This window comes from Diabrotica virgifera, chromosome 1 (assembly GCF_917563875.1).
Source record: "Diabrotica virgifera virgifera chromosome 1, PGI_DIABVI_V3a".
NCBI lineage: Eukaryota > Metazoa > Arthropoda > Insecta > Coleoptera > Chrysomelidae > Diabrotica > Diabrotica virgifera.
Genome location: NC_065443.1, coordinates 153,769,454 through 153,786,067, shown reverse-complemented (window position 1 = coordinate 153,786,067; position 16,614 = coordinate 153,769,454). Strand labels below are relative to the sequence as shown.

General features: G+C 33.6%; 1 protein-coding gene across 1 annotated transcript in view; it reads left to right on the top strand.

The window, feature by feature from the left end:
* LOC114327793 (beta-mannosidase) overlaps nt 1–16,614 on the top strand; it is a 138,394-nt gene that overhangs the window by 12,503 nt on the left and 109,277 nt on the right. Inside the window, exon 3 of the mRNA XM_050641647.1 lies at nt 4,938–5,086. Coding sequence (XP_050497604.1) covers nt 4,938–5,086 — 149 coding nt within the window. The remainder of the gene's footprint in view (nt 1–4,937; nt 5,087–16,614) is intronic.

Sequence of the window (16,614 nt, the reverse complement as noted above, 5' to 3'; positions counted from 1 at the left end):
CACTATTGGCGCTCGCGAATTTTTAAATATCCCCTCTACGTACGAGCTCACAGCGTATTAACTGTTTAAGTTTTCATGGCATCTTTTATAAAATGTGGTACAAGACTGACAATTTCTGCAAATTGAAAGAAATAAAAGGAGGGCTGTTAATTGTGCCGGTGAGTGTATAATAATTAAATAAGAAATAGTTAATACAGTCGAACCCGCTTATTGGAATAGCCTTCGTGCCAAGCAAAAATATTCCTTAAACCAGGATATTCTAATAACCGGTCAGTGGTGGCCAAAAGAAACGTTTCGGTACCTCAAATTTATATTCCTTAAACCGTGATATTCATATCACCGGTATTCTAATCAGCGGGTTCGACTGTATTAAAAATAAAAATAATACAGATAATTAACTAATAGAAAGGATCTCATACGAACCCCGAAGAAGGGCGATCCCTTCGAAGGATTTACCTGGAGTAAAACTTTTATCGCTAAGGGTAGCTCAAAATTCATGAAATCCTACAACGTCTAAAACAAATGGAAAAAAAGAGATACCACAACTAAAGACAACATAGATAAACAGATTAAGAGAGAAAACTGAAAAATTAAAGAAGACGTGAAATCACAAGAAAAAAGAATTGAAAAAAAGAGAAGAAACTAGGAGCGAAATTACCCAACTTCTAGAGAACAAAGTAATGGAAATAACTAATACAATAAACCTGAAAATAAATGGAGTTGAAGATATCTATAAGGTTTGTTCTAGCATCAGTTTCAAACGGTTTGAAATTATCTGAAGCATGCGCCTTTGTTTGATGGCGTTCAAACACACAAATTATTACTAGTTTCAAAAATACTAGTCGATAGTTCTAACGAAATTAAATTTTGATTTGGAAACTGGCTTAAAATGGTCAAAAGAATTTGCGAATTTTGTTCGGATTTTCAGTTTGTGACTTGCGTAGTGGTATTATTTGTTTGAAGTTTATAAATTTTAAATGAAAAAAATATGTTTTGACTATTACTTACCATTATTTACATTTATAAGATTCATTTTCAAGATTTAGCAGAAATCTTGACAATTTGGATACTCATAAGGAAAATATATTTCTAATCTAACCTCAAAATTATAAATAAAGACAAACATGAACCAGTCACATTTGGCGTTGGTATTTTCTCCGATAAAAAAGCGTTCTAGCAAAAAACAGTTTGATACTAGTTTGTGGATTGAACATGCGCAGTAACGCAGTAGGTACAATGTCTGATGTCAAACCATACAAAACTACATGCTCGAACAAACCTATTATAAACATAATGTGTAGAATTGATTGTAAAAGTTGAGTTCAAAGATGAAACAATGAAAAGAGAAATTTTAAAACAAGCAAAAAAATTAAAGGGCACGATAATATTTATAAATGAAGACTTCCCGAAAGAAATATTAGATCAAAGAAGTAAAAAAAAGCGAGAGAGAAGGGACAAACCCTTACATAAGTAACAACAGATTAAAAATTGAGGAGGAACGGTATATCCCTGAAATGTGAAGATATGAAAAAGAAGCAAATAAACTAACAGTAGAGACACAACAATAAATTATATAAAATCGGAAATGAAGAACAGCCAGCGAAAAATCTCCAGACTCAAAACATAATATGATGAAGAAACTTTCAAAAATAACTAAAGAACCTTAAACTATCAATAAAACGATTGGGCAAAGAGAAAACATGATGGATAACACAGGCGAATATCTAAATAGCACTATCGTAGCCAGCTGAAACGTAACAATACTAAATAGTAAAGAAATAGAGAATATAGAATAAGTATTATGGGATTAAATGATTTTTTTTATTTAGCTAATGCCTCGACAACTAATGGCCATTGGCATGGTAGGTACGGTGAATTTTTGCAGTTAGGTACTTATAGTGTCATATGTAGTGTGTGTGTTGAGTAAGTGTCTTGTTACTTTGCAAAGTCGACGTCATTGTCTTTGCAAAGAGACGTTAATTGTATCCGAACGTCTGCGGTCCCTCCGGTGAGTACCGATCCCACAAGGACAGAAACTATTTTCATCTATTAATTTATAATAAACGAAAAATTCCTGACCCTGGTGAGATTCGAACTCACGACCATTCGGACCTTTCGTTCCAAATGTAGGCGCTCTTACCACTGAGCCACAGAGGGGGTAAACGAAATTAAAATAAAGGGAAAAGGGATAAAATTACTATATAAAAACTGTCCATTATACTACTCAGGCGTAGAAGAGAACACGAAAAAGAAAATGAAAGAGGGAGTATTAATAATAGTAAACGAGACTACATAAAAGACAATTTTAAACTATAAAGCAATATCACCAAGAATAATTACATTAATCTTATGATGATACCAAAATGCACGAGTCCTATACTCAATTACAAAACACACTAGATACAATTAGAGAAAAAAATCAAAGGCTACTAATAACAGGAGACTGGAGTGCTAAGTTAGGAGATTATATAAACAAAGAACAGGAATTCATGGGAGAATACGGAGAAATGCAAATAAATAGAAACGGAGATGGAATAATCCAATTCTGTATTGCTAAGAATATGCAGGAGCGTCATTTGAAATTTTGTTTGGGGGGGCAAGCACTATATATACAATACATTATAATATATGATGTTATGATGAATATTGATGTATTTTTTGTAAATTTCAGTCATTTTCAGGGCCAGGGGGCAAATGCCCCCCCTGGACGCCCAAATGACGCCCCTGAGAATATGAAAGTAGGAAACAGCCTATGGGACCAAAACAAAAACAAAAATATACCTACCTTCATAGCCGAGGAAAGAGGAGCAAGAAGCATCAATGATACAATATCCACAAGAGTTAGAAACGACGATAAAAGAAGTAAAAGTAATAAATGAAGCAAAACTAAACACACACAATAGACTAGATATAGTAATAACGGAAATAATAGAAACAGCTGATGTCGAATTAGAGAATATACCGTATAGCAAGTTAAGAGGCAACAGTAGCGCGCGAAAAGCGCGGTCCAAGATTGCGGCTGTAATTTTGAATATTTTGTCGAGATATTTAACACACATATTCGTAATATAATAAAGAATGGCGGTACAGAGCCTAATTTGAGAAATATATTAATATGTGGTAATTACTCTATAACTAAATAAAATATTGCAAAAAGGAGCCTGTACCGCCATTAAGAAAAACAAAAAAATACACTTTCTTCAAATAAACTTTTTTATCCCATGCCTAGATTTTGTGTCACATTGGAACTACTAAAAATCGATTTTCTATAACAAGAAATCGAACGTGACTGACTTGGCAACATTTAGCGCGCATATAAGTATAATAATTATTGTTTTTGATAGTATGATGTCATTGTCACTGTCGAAATTGCCGACGCACTGTTGCCTCACTGTTGAAAGTTCGCAGAACTTTCGAAAAACAAAAATATTGATGACGCGCTACTGTTTACTCTTTAACATACGAAAACTAAATATAAACAAAATAAGGGACATCTACCAAAATTAAATAAATAAGACACTACAGAAATACGAAAATATTATCTAAAAAAGAGGGCTCATAGATAAAAAATAGAAATAAATTAAAGGAAGTAATATACGACTCAGCTAAAGAATCCAGAGGAATTAACGAAATAATGAAAAACGAACGAATTGAAAAACAAAAACGAACCAAACGGTGGACAAACCCAGTAAAGTGGGTCACTGCTAAAATAGAAGTATGTACTTGTGGAAAAGACACGTGCAAAAAAAGGATCCAAGGGACAAAGAACTATATAACAATAAAAATTAAATTGACAAAAGGACAGTAAGAGATGCAAAACAAAAATCCTGGAAAGAATTTGAGAACAGATTAAATTAAGGTTATAAAAATGACAGTAGATCCTTTTGGAATAAGATCAAATAATGATTGAGAGGGCAAGCAAAACAAAAATATACGGCATGAAAATAAAAAGATACAACATAAATCTCACGAAATGGTAATAATCTGGACAGAGTGTTACACCGGTGAATTTAAATTAAAAGAAGATACAAACACAAGATGACACATCAAAGTCAAGGGAACAAGAGAATAGTATACGGAAAATAGAAAAAGGAGAAGTCATTTTGAAACAACAAAAATAATTAAAAACAGGTAAGCTGGAGAAGATGTAATAAAACCTGAAATGATGAGACTAGAATAAAATACCAAAAGATTGGGAAAATAATCTGATTCTACCAAATTATAAGAAACACCTATAAATCACGTTAAAATGCTAGTTGAGAACAAATTTTAATGTAGAGACCGGGAAGCCTTTTATATCAGAGCAAATTAGAATTTCGATTCTATTTGTTTCTCTTTTTTAAGAGGTTATAATGTAATATAGTAATAATAATGATTATTATAATTAAATCAACGACATAATTAAAGATTAGATATGTCTACTACTGGAGTCATTACGAAAAACCTCTTCGAAAACATAAAAAAGCTGGGTCTAAAAGTCTAAATGAACATCTTTATAAGACCATGCAGAAAGCTGTACTACTCGCGAAGTCGCGACGCCGACGTGCGACGGCCAGATGTGTACGAAACTTTTTGGGAGGTACTCCAGCCTACCGCATACCAAGTCACCTAGGGCTCGATAACACGGAAAGAGTCCCACCAGAGCTCAATCTTTTTGATGCCGTTGGTATCTGGGATGAGTCAATTTTCCCCTTAGAGGGAGTGTCAGCCGTATGGCTAAATCTGGATAATAATAATAATAATAATAATAAATTATAATAAAATAAAATATTATTTAAACCTGTTTCGTTTACTAAACAATGGAACACTAAATAAAAGTTACAACTTTGACTGAGGGAGAGTAAATAGTGAAATTGTTTCCAATTATTATAGTGACATAAATAATTGGTTTTAAAAGACATGTATTGTGATGTTTTCTATTTTATTTAATTTTCCAGTTACGGAAGATATTCTGAACAATGATAATGTTAACCTGGTTTTCGAAGGTCTCGATACGTTTGCCAGCGTGGTTGTAAACGATGTCATTGTGGGTTCCAGCAGAAATATGTTTGTGAGATACATTTTCGATGTGAAGAAAGCTTTAAAAGTAAGTTATCTATTGATTTTTAATTATGTATATAATATGTATAGAATTAAACAAGGGAGAGTTGGCATGCTCACCAATGACAATCATTAATTAATATGGATTCCCGTCCAAACTGTAAATGAATTATATGATAGAACTAACAACACCAATTGCCAAATAGTATAGTACACTATAAAGGAAACGAGTTGGTTAAAACTGAGCACATTGAACCTCTGGCTAGTCATTCCACCATACGCGATAAATTTAGCTATAATGTGCGATAGTTCTCGATCTGAGCATATAATACACCAAGCGAGTTTTGTAATGCTGTCAGCAGAATTCTTTGCTCAAACCGGGAACATAACACTGCTCACATGTGGTGGACTACCTACAACAGATTGGAAACAGCAATTGCAAGTTACTTAAAGAGTCCAGCTACCGCCTTGAAGAACTTATGCAGAGGTCAATATTCAAACAAATCGACATGCCCAGACATAATTTAGATATTCGGGGAAATGAGTTGCTAAACATACATAGTACCTACTTCATCACTTCGATCAAGATACATCCGAACACGCGTTGTATTGCATTGCAAACCATCAGTGGATTTCTCATTTAATTACGGGACTAGTGACGATCTTGATTGTTATGTTGATCGTCATTATGTAGAAAGTAGTAAGATATCTGCGGAATTCCAAGAGATCTAAAAAACAAGGATATCAAGTTCTCTGCATTAAATCTTATCCAGCTCCCCGAAGACACAGCCCATCACAACCAAATTTAACTAACACTCTTGAAACATTCCCACATAGCTAGACCAACTTCATGTAATGAGATTAGTTTGAATCATACTAAAATCGTAATAAAGATGCACTAGAAATAAACAAACCAAGACACGTTGAATGTTAGGTACTAGGAGCACTCCCGAATTATGATTTATAATGTATAAACTTGTAATTCATTATTTGGGATTTACAATGCATAGACATTGTAAATTGTTATTTGGGAGTGCTCCTCGTAACATTCAACGTGTCTTGTTTTTAAACGCTTTTATTTAGTTCAATAGTTTGCATCAAATCTTTTGACGTTAATTTGACTGCCTTTTCTTTAATGCAAATGAATGAAAATTTGCACACATATGTATTCGCGGGAACAATACACGAATAGTCAATAAAAAAAATTTTATGATTATTAATTGTTTAAATAAAAAAAACAAGATTTTAATGAAAAATGCTTAAATTCTCTTGTTTTTTACAATGTGGAAACTTGAAACGTTTACCTTTTGTAGTTAATGATATGAACTATACATAATTTCACTTTTTACGTTAATGTTTACGTTATGCTTCATAGATAAACAATGAAGTTTCAAATTTTGAACGCTCATATTATTGTTTATATAAAAATCGGCGCTTATGGTAGGGGAGCCCAAGCGGGGATTTTTGCAGTTACTTAAGCACGTCAGATTATCATTTGGGGAGAAACCTGGTACCCTGCAGATGTACCTCTGCCATATATTGGCTCTTAACAAAGGGAAGTTCGTTAGGGGGGCCCGAAAAAAAATCCATCCTTAAAAGTACTCGAAATTGTCAGATTAAGGTAAGGTAAGTTAAGTACATGGAAAAGAGTGTACATTTCAAAAATCTGACGATTTGAGCGGGGCGTAAGGAAATGCGTGAATCAAAAAGTTTCACAAAAAAAGCGAATATTTCGCGAAATGAACGTCAGATCGAAAAACTAAAAAATACGTCTTCAATATTTTTCAAAAATCGATTGAATGGTACCAAACATGACCCCCCACGGAGAGGGTTGGGGGGTAAATTTAAAATTTTAAATTCAAACCCGCGATATTTCGCAAAATAAACATCAGATCGAAAAACTGCAAAATACAATTTCATTATGTTTTTGAAAAATCTATCGAATAGTATCAAACATGACCTCCCACGGAGGTGGGGTTGGAGGTTACTTTAAAATCTTAAATGGAAGCCCCAAATTTTTGTTGCAGATTTGGATTCTTTACGTAAAAATAGGCAACTTTTAATCGAGACATTTTTTCGAGCTATGGATAGATGGCGCTATAATCGGAAAAAACGATTGTTAGAAATGGAAAATTAAATTAAAAAGTGGAAAGTTCCCACTAAAATGGAAAATTTTACTTAACTTTTTTTGGTTTTAGGACCTAATAATCACAACCCAATAGGTCCCCATAACGCTTGAGTGACTGCACATTTAGCATACTTTGCTTCCCTATTATTCGTGTCAAATTTCAATATGATACGAAACAAAACTTAACGATAGCTTAGTGTGAAAACCTCGTATCTCATTTCACAGAAAATTTTACAGGAGAGACTTTAAACTTAATTTTTGCATACTATAGCTTAAAACAAAAAACTATGTTTACATATTTTTGATTCTGAGTATGTTTAGATCATTACACATACATTTTTCATACATATTTTGGGTTAGAGTATGCAGAAATTCAGTTTAAAGTCACTCATGTAAAATTTTCTGTACAATGAGATACGAGGTTTTCACACTAAGCCATCGGTCAACCAAACCTCGAATTAAAAAAATTCCTGTTTTTATCGTAGTCTTATAAAAACCACCGGTAGAAAGGTTTTGTGCTACAATTAACAACGCATTCGTTTTGGCGTATTAATTAAACGCTTTTCTTTGGTTCAATCGTTTGGGTCAAATCTCTGGACGTTAATTTGAGTGCCTTTTGCTCAATGCAAATGATTAAAAATTTGCAAACATATGCATTCGCGGAAACATTACACGAATAGTCAATAAAAAAATTGTTTATGTTTATTAATTGTCTAAATAAAAAAACCATTTTAACGGAAAATGATTAAAATCTCTTGTTTTTTACAATGAAGAAACTTGAAAACTTTTACAGATTGTAGCTAATTATATGAACTATACATAATTTCACTTTTTACGTTAATTGTTTACGTTATGCAATAAAGTTTCAAATTTTTTGCCGATTCCGACTACTTTTCATGTTTGTACCTACATCATATGTTTTATACATATTTTAATAAACATGACGATATATTTTAATGTTTGAAAAGTGTAAGACTAAAAAGTAAAAATAAAAAAATATGAAAAAAAAAATTTTAAGAAACGCTTTTCTTTAGTTACTGGTGCCTAAAATTAAAAATGTTATAAAAAATCAACTAAAAAGCAAAAAATAAAAAAAAATTGAAAAAATCTAACACATTCGTTAAAGGAAAGCGTGGGGCGAAAACCGTTTAAAGACACGCCACGCTTTTCTTTAACGAATGTGTTAGATTTTTTCAATTTTTTTTATTTTTGCTTTTTAGTTGATTTTTCATAACATTTTTAACTTTAATAAACAATTTGAGATACGCTGATGACACAGTATTAATAGCAGAAACCCCGGAAGATCTCCAAACACTGATAAACAGAATAGTAGAGTGCAGCGAAAAGTTCGGTTTATCACTTAACATCAAAAAAACAAAAATAATGATGGTGCCGAAATCTCCACAAAATTTTTCTGACATAACCGTACATGATCAAAGAATTGAGCGTGTTAGAAAATATAATTACCTGGGAACTGTGATTAATGAAAACAACGACAACTCTGAAGAAATCAAGATCAGAATAGAAAAAGCTAGAGCTACTTTTACCAAAATGAAAACAGTTTTATGCGGAAGAGAGCTAAGTTTAAATCTTAAAATTCGCCTGATGAGATGTTACGTGCTGTCAGTTCTTTTCTATGGAATGGAAGCTTGGACACTGAAAAAGATCGATACAAGGAAAATAGAAGCATTCGAGATGTGGATGTACCGCAGGATACTGAGAATATTGTGGACAGAGAGAGTGACAAACATGGAAGTGTTGCGAAGGATGCAGAAAGAAAAAGAACTTGCGCTTACTATTAAAAAGCGCAAACTGCAATACTTGGGACATATAATGAGGGGACAAAAGTACCAGCTACTACAATTAATTATTCAGGGAAAAATAATAGGTAAAAGATCCATTGGCAGAAGAAAACATTCATGGTTGAAGAATTTAAGAGATTGGTACAAGTGCAGCAGCTGCCAATTATTTAGATCTACAGTATCAAAAATACGCATAGCCTTGATGATAGCCAAACTTCGGAACGAGGACGGCACCTGAAGAAGAAGAGCGAACTAAAGAAAAGCGTTTCTTAAAAAAATTTTTTCATATTTTTTATTTTTTCTTACATTACGCATCAACCACGCAGGGTTATTAGCGTGTATGGATTGTGTTACAAAATTATAAATTAAAAATAGATTTTAAACATAATAGGAAATTATAAAAAGCTCTAAATCTATACAAAGTAAAGTAAAATACTATATTTTTGGTAAGAGGTTGCAGTCTTTGAGGAATGTGAAGATGCTTTTTGTATCACCGTCTTTTTCGAGTGCACTATTTAATGTTGGTGGTATGTTGTACTTTTTTCGTTGCACTTTATACTTAGGACACTGCAATAAACAATGCTTTACGGTAAGGACACTTCTACACAAATCACACACAGGTTGATCGGCACGTTGGAGTATGTAGTCATGGGTTAATCGAGTATGGCCAATCCGGAGACGAGTGAAGATTACTTGGTCTCTTCTGTTTTTGAATTGTGGAATTTGATTGTGGTTAATGTCAACTTCTTATAACTTGGTTGATGAGTCCCTCTATGTATCCTGCCATATTTTAAAAGTATTTTCTTTGAAATATGCTTTCAGGTCGGTGTGTAGATCGTGTCTTGGTTTGTTTATTTCTAGTATATCTTTATTGTGGTTTTAGTATAGATAGTTTCTCTGAATCATAAAATATAAATGTTACAGTTTTGTAGCACTGCTCGAGTAAGATGATAATAATTAAAAAACCGAGCCAATTAGTTAAGTAGTATATGTAATTATTATTTTATATGTATTTACACATTTTTTATCTGTTTCCTGATTTTTATATATAGTGGCCAATATGTTAAATCTACAATTTATCCCATTAATTTGTAAGTTCATTTTAATTTTAACTTCCTAATTTTACCTTATATAATTGTAATAGATATTTATATTTTAATTTCTTTACGAAGTTATTTACCTCCCAGTAAAAACTAGATTATTTGCTTAAGGGGAAAGAAGCAAAATGTCTCGTGTCAAAATTTTAAAAATCACACTACATGCTCTCTTTTATTTTCACCCCTGTAACTTATTAGAATAAACATTATAGAAGTTTTCAGGGACTTTCGGCCCTCAGTAATAATGTAATCTTTCATTCTGCGTTTAAATTTTTCAAAAATATTTATTAGTTTTCTCAGGATTCGAAAAAAATATTGTCAAAATAACTGTCAGTTTAAATACATAATTCAAAGTTTCTCTTCGAATTTTGTGATTTAAGCACAGCATTATTTAACGTAGATAAAATTTGTTCAGTCCATTCTTGTATCGACATATCGAAGTAATTTAGTACAGCAAAAAAACACCCTGTTCGGGACTGTGACAAGCCCAGTCCAGGAAAACTAATACACAGGTACGCAAATGATGATAAATATATTTTTCGAAATATGTTTCCATCCGGGATAAATACAGAGTTTAGTAATAATTCAATAACCAACCCACAAATTATCAACAAGTCAACACACAAGGGCAACTAGCCATGAATGTACAAACCACGCCATATCTAATATCGATGTCGCAACCAGCACCAACTAAACCAATGCCACCTAACTTGTACCCTCCACTACCACAGACACAAATTCCATTAGTGCCGATCACATATCATAGTTCTGCTTCAAATTATAAATTACAACGATTGCCATCCACCAGTGAAGAAGAGGAAGAAAACAACGAACCAGCTAGCAGCAACGATTGGCAAGAAATTAGAAGCTCAAAAAGAATAAAAATCAGAAAAACAACAGACAATGCAAACAGTACAAATATTATTGTAACAGAAAATAGATTTGAAGCGCTAGAAAATGAAGTAGTCCCTCCCAAGGAGAACAACACAGCAAACCCTCCACCAATTTTCATACACGGTGTACAAGACTATCAAAAAATGGTACAAAAAATTAAGGATGTAGCAGAAAGGGAAGAATATCATACAAAAAGTTTAACTAACAATGTCGTAAAATTAAGTTGTGGCACGCCAGATACATATAGAAAAATGGTTAGATATTTTAATGAACATAACATTTATCACCATACATATCAGTTAAAACAGGATCGAGCCTATAGAGTTGTAATAAAATACCTTCACCACTCTACTAACACCGAGGATATAAAAAACGAACTCCTAAAACTGGGTCATAAAGTTCGAAATATAATAAATGCACAACACAGAATTACTAAAGAGCCACTTAATTTGTTCTTCGTGGATCTCGAACCGGCAGCAAATAACAAAGATATTTATAACTTAAAGGGGCTACAGAATAGAGTTATTGAAATTGAACCTCCCCGAACAACCAAAAATCGCATAATACAATGCATGAGATGCCAGTCGTACGGTCACTCCAAGTCATATTGCAATAAACCATTTGTATGCGTCAAATGCGGAGGAGCCCACAATACCACAACTTGTAAGAAGACTAGAGAAACTCCAGCAAAATGTGCATTATGTGGTGGGGATCACCCCGCAAATTATAAAGGATGTGAACATTACCAAAAAATTTATAATATTAATAACAGGTATCATAACAGAGGAAACGTATTAAATGCAGCAATAAATCAAATACATACACAACCCAGAATATATACACAACCCAGGATTCAGAATCAGTATGAAAGTTACGCTCAAGCTGCAGCAAATAATCAGAACAATAACGAAGATACAGCGAGTATACTTACCAAATTTCTAGAAGAGTTTAAAAATTTATTTAACCAGCTAATGCAACAAAACAGTATGGTGCTCAACATGATTTCCATGCTAGTAAATAAAGTAAACTAACAATGTCTAAGTTCATAAGAATTGCCCAATGGAATGCCAATGGTCTTCCTAATCATAAAGAAGATATAAAACTATTTCTGGAACAAAATTTCATTGACATACTACTAGTAAGTGAAACCCATTTTACAGACAGAACCTACTTCAAGATACCTAAGTATAAATTATATTACACAAATCACCCAGATGGTACAGCCCACGGAGGTTCAGCCATATTAATAAGAGAAACTATAAAACATTATGAAATGCTAAAATACGAAACAAATCACATTCAAGCAACATCGATAAAAATAAAAACTCTTCCATATGATATAACTGTCACAACAATTTATTGTCCGCCCAGGCATAGACTTACAAAAGAAGATCTTCTACCCTTTTTCGAAACTCTAGTGCCAAAATTTATAGCAGGTGGAGATTACAACTGTAAACATACGCTATGGGGTACACGCCTAACAACCACCAAAGGCAGAGAGCTAGCAAAAGTTATCCAGGATAAAAACTACTCATTCCTATCGACGGGATCACCGACATATTGGCCAACCGATCCAAATAAAGCACCAGACCTATTGGATTTCTTTATTACAAACGGAATATCTCAATCATATACAGATGTAGTACCAAGTTTTGATTTATCATCAGATCATAGTCCCATAATTGCCACAATTAGCACAACGGTGATAATCAAAAAACCAACACCTCGACTGCATAACTTCAAAACAAACTGGGACACATACCGGTTAATCATAGAACAGGAAGTAAATCTACTAGTGAGATTGCAAACTCCCGAACAAATAGAAACAGAAACTAATAATCTAATCAACTTACTTCAAAATGCTGCCAAACAGTCTACCCCTCAACCTGGACAAAAAAAATTTTCAACCAACATTCCTCTTGAAATAAAAAGACTAGTAGCAGAAAAACGAAAAGCTAGATCAATTTGGCAAAGAACTCACAGACCAGACGACAGGACAATTTATAATAACAAAACAAGAAACTTAAAAACAGCTCTAGAACAGATGAGAAACAACTCATTTGAAAACTATGTATCAAACCTTTCGCGTCAAGATAACTCTATCTGGAAACCAATCAAAAACAAAAATAAACCAATAAATACTTCACCTCCAATTCGGAAAACTCATTACCACCAGGACCATGGGCAAAAAGCAACAAAGAAAAAGCTGATTTATTTGCTGAACATCTAACTGAAGTCTTCAAGCCACACGACAATGACCAAGTACAAGAAGTAGAGCAGGAACTAGCCTTACCAATTAATCAACGAGAGCGACTAACTTTAATTACACCGAAGGAGATCAAAGATGAAATTAATCATTTGAATGAAAAGAAGGCACCAGGCACTGATCTCATAACAGCAACAATGCTAAAACAACTTCCTAAAAAAGGTATAATGAAGTTATTGTACATATTAAATGCAATCTTAAGACTTAATTATTGGCCTATATCACTAAAAATTGCCCAAGTAATTATGATACCGAAACCTGGTAAAGCTTTAACGGATGTTTCATCATACCGCCCAATAAGTCTACTGCCAATAATCTCAAAACTTCTTGAAAAGCTGTTACTTAAAAGAATTATGAGCGACCTAGAATTCCAAAACTGGATCTCAGAACACCAATTTGGATTCCGGCAAGGTCATCCTACAGTGCAACAATGCCATCGCATATCAAATGTAATTAATAGAGCTTTGGACAATAAACAGTATTGCACAGCAGCCTTTCTGGACATCAGCCAAGCATTTGATAAGATATGGCACCCAGGATTACTTTATAAAATCAAAAAATCCCTACCCAACAAATACTTTGACTTATTAAAATCATATCTAAATCACAGAGAATTTGAAACTAAAGTGGAGGATGAACTATCAAACCGTAACAAAATTCAATCAGGAGTCCCACAAGGTAGTATATTGGGTCCACTTCTTTATGTACTGTACACATCCGATTTACCAACCTCTCCACAAACCACCATTGGAACTTTCGCTGATGACACAGCAATATTTGCAACTGAAGAGGATCCAAGAGCTGCAGTATTAAAACTTCAAGAACACCTAGACCAAATTGGACAGTGGTTAAAGAAATGGAAGATAAAAGCTAACGAAACTAAGTCAACACATATAACTTTCACACTAAGGAAAGACCAATGCCCAAATATTAGCCTTAATCAAGTCAACATACCTCAACAGAACATCGTCAAATACCTGGGGCTTCATCTTGATTCTAAATTAAACTGGAAACAACACATTTTAAAGAAGAAGAAACAAATTGAGTTGAGAGTGAAAGAAATTAATTGGCTTATAGGTAGAAAATCTCGACTCTCAATTGAGAACAAACTGCTGATTTATAAAACAGTCATCAAACCTATATGGACGTACGGTATAGAACTATGGAGTTGTGCCAGCAAATCAAACACAAAAATTATCCAAAGAACTCAATCAAAAATTCTACGCACCATCGCAAATGCCCCGTGGTACATTTCCAACCAAACCCTTCATACAGACCTAAACATCCCGTTCGTCAGCACAGTAATTCAAGAAAGAGCCAACAGACATCACGAGAAATTGGAACACCACCCCAACCAATTAATATTACCATTACTGCAGCCACTAAACAACAGAAGATTGCGAAGATTATGGCCCATAGATCTTCGCTGAAACTGAGGTGAAACCGCTGGGTGATGTACCTCATAACGCCATTTTAGTGTACAATAATACATTGATATATGTTATTGTACTTGTTATCAAATTAGCTTATAGAATATGTAATTCTGATTGTTAATAAATGCTTAAAAAAAAAAGGATTCGAAAAAAATGAATACATTGAAAACACATTGAACATTTTGACAGGCGACATTTTGCACCTATGCCCTAAATACTATACTATAACGATAACCTCATAATGCGAATATTCTATGTATGTAAGCACCACGGCCAAGGTACAAATTGTTTACATTTTTTATGAATTGTTGTTTTATATCGTGAACTTATAAATTCTGGTTGAACTCTTTTGTCTTTGTAGTCTATCAGAATATTAACCTCAGTCAAGTATGTTTAGTTATTTTTCAAGTTACGTTGAATGTACGATTTTTGAGCTACCAAAAAAATCATATTCTCCACAACATTCATGAACATGAGAATTACTTAGGTCTGGATCCCGCGTATGAAAAAAAAGTTGATTAATAGCAAGCTGAAAATTTGTTAATAGCTTAAGGGTGTCTAGTCGGATAAACTTTGATACATGGGAACACTGGAACAGGGGCAGTTTTAATTCTGGAACAGGTTAAACATTTGTAACGGTCAGACCACGAAAACGGCACATTTATTTTGTCCGACAGAATATACTTAAACTCTCCGAACAGAGATTAAACTCTCATGCAAAAATCAGACGGCTATTTATCAGCTGTCATAATTCCTGTCATTTGCAATATTCTACATGTTCCACTCATTAAAACGCCCATTTGGTGATAAATAGCAGTCTGATTTTTGCATGAAAGTTTAATCTCTGTTCGGAGAGTTTAAGTCTATTCTGTCGGACAAAATAAATGTGCCGTTTTCGTGGTCTGACCGTTCCAAATTTTTAACCTGTTCCACAATTAAAACTGCCCCTGTTCCAGTGTTCCCATATATCAAAGTTTATCCGACTAGACACCCTTAAGCTATTAACAAATTTTCAGCTTGCTATTAATCAACTTTTTTTTCATACGCGGGATCCAGACCTAACTCTTTTTATAGAAAAAATCCAATGCTTGGTCGAATTATAACCCGCAATTTGCTGAATTCTCACTGAGTAAGTTAAGGCTCAACTTGGTATAAACATAAGGATGCTTCTTTGTACTTTTTTATGATGTTGAATCGTGGAGCTTGAACGAAGATATGTGTAGGAAATTGGAAGCATTTGAGATGTGGCTATATCGGAGAATACTTATAAGTATATAAATGAGGAGGTTCTCAGAAAAATAAAGAAGAACCGAGATATACTGACCACCAACAAATCTCGAAAGTTACAATACTTCGGATACATTATGTGAAATGAAAAATATTTGGGAAGTGAGGTCCAGCAAAAAGAAGAACATCTTGATTGAAGAACCTCAACACCCAGTTCAATACAACATCTGTGCAGCTTTGCTGTGCTGCTGCAGATACGATAAAGATTGCCGTGATGATCGCTAACATTCTTCACGGATCATTTTCTACGGCTCTACCTAAACAGTTAAATATTGCTTGAATTAATTTTATCGGTGTTACTATAGAAATATGTAGAGTGTAACCCCGATAAGTCGGCCTCCGATAACCCGGAAGTCCGGCTAACACGGACCGAGTTTCATCAGACAAAACAAACATTTTTTCACTTTGACTTTGAGTTTTTTACCAATAAATAAACAATATTGTATACAACTGTACGTAATTTAGATGAAGGTACTGTGCATATGTATTTCATGTTTTTGGAATTTTTAATGGAGTTTATCTGTAAGTATACCGTATTTTATCAATTTTTAGCATATTCTCTGGCTAACCCGGATTCTCAATAACCCGGATCGGCCGCGGTCCTGATTAATCCGACTTATCGAGGTTCCACTGTACTAACATATTAATAGTTTTGACAATGGTGTTA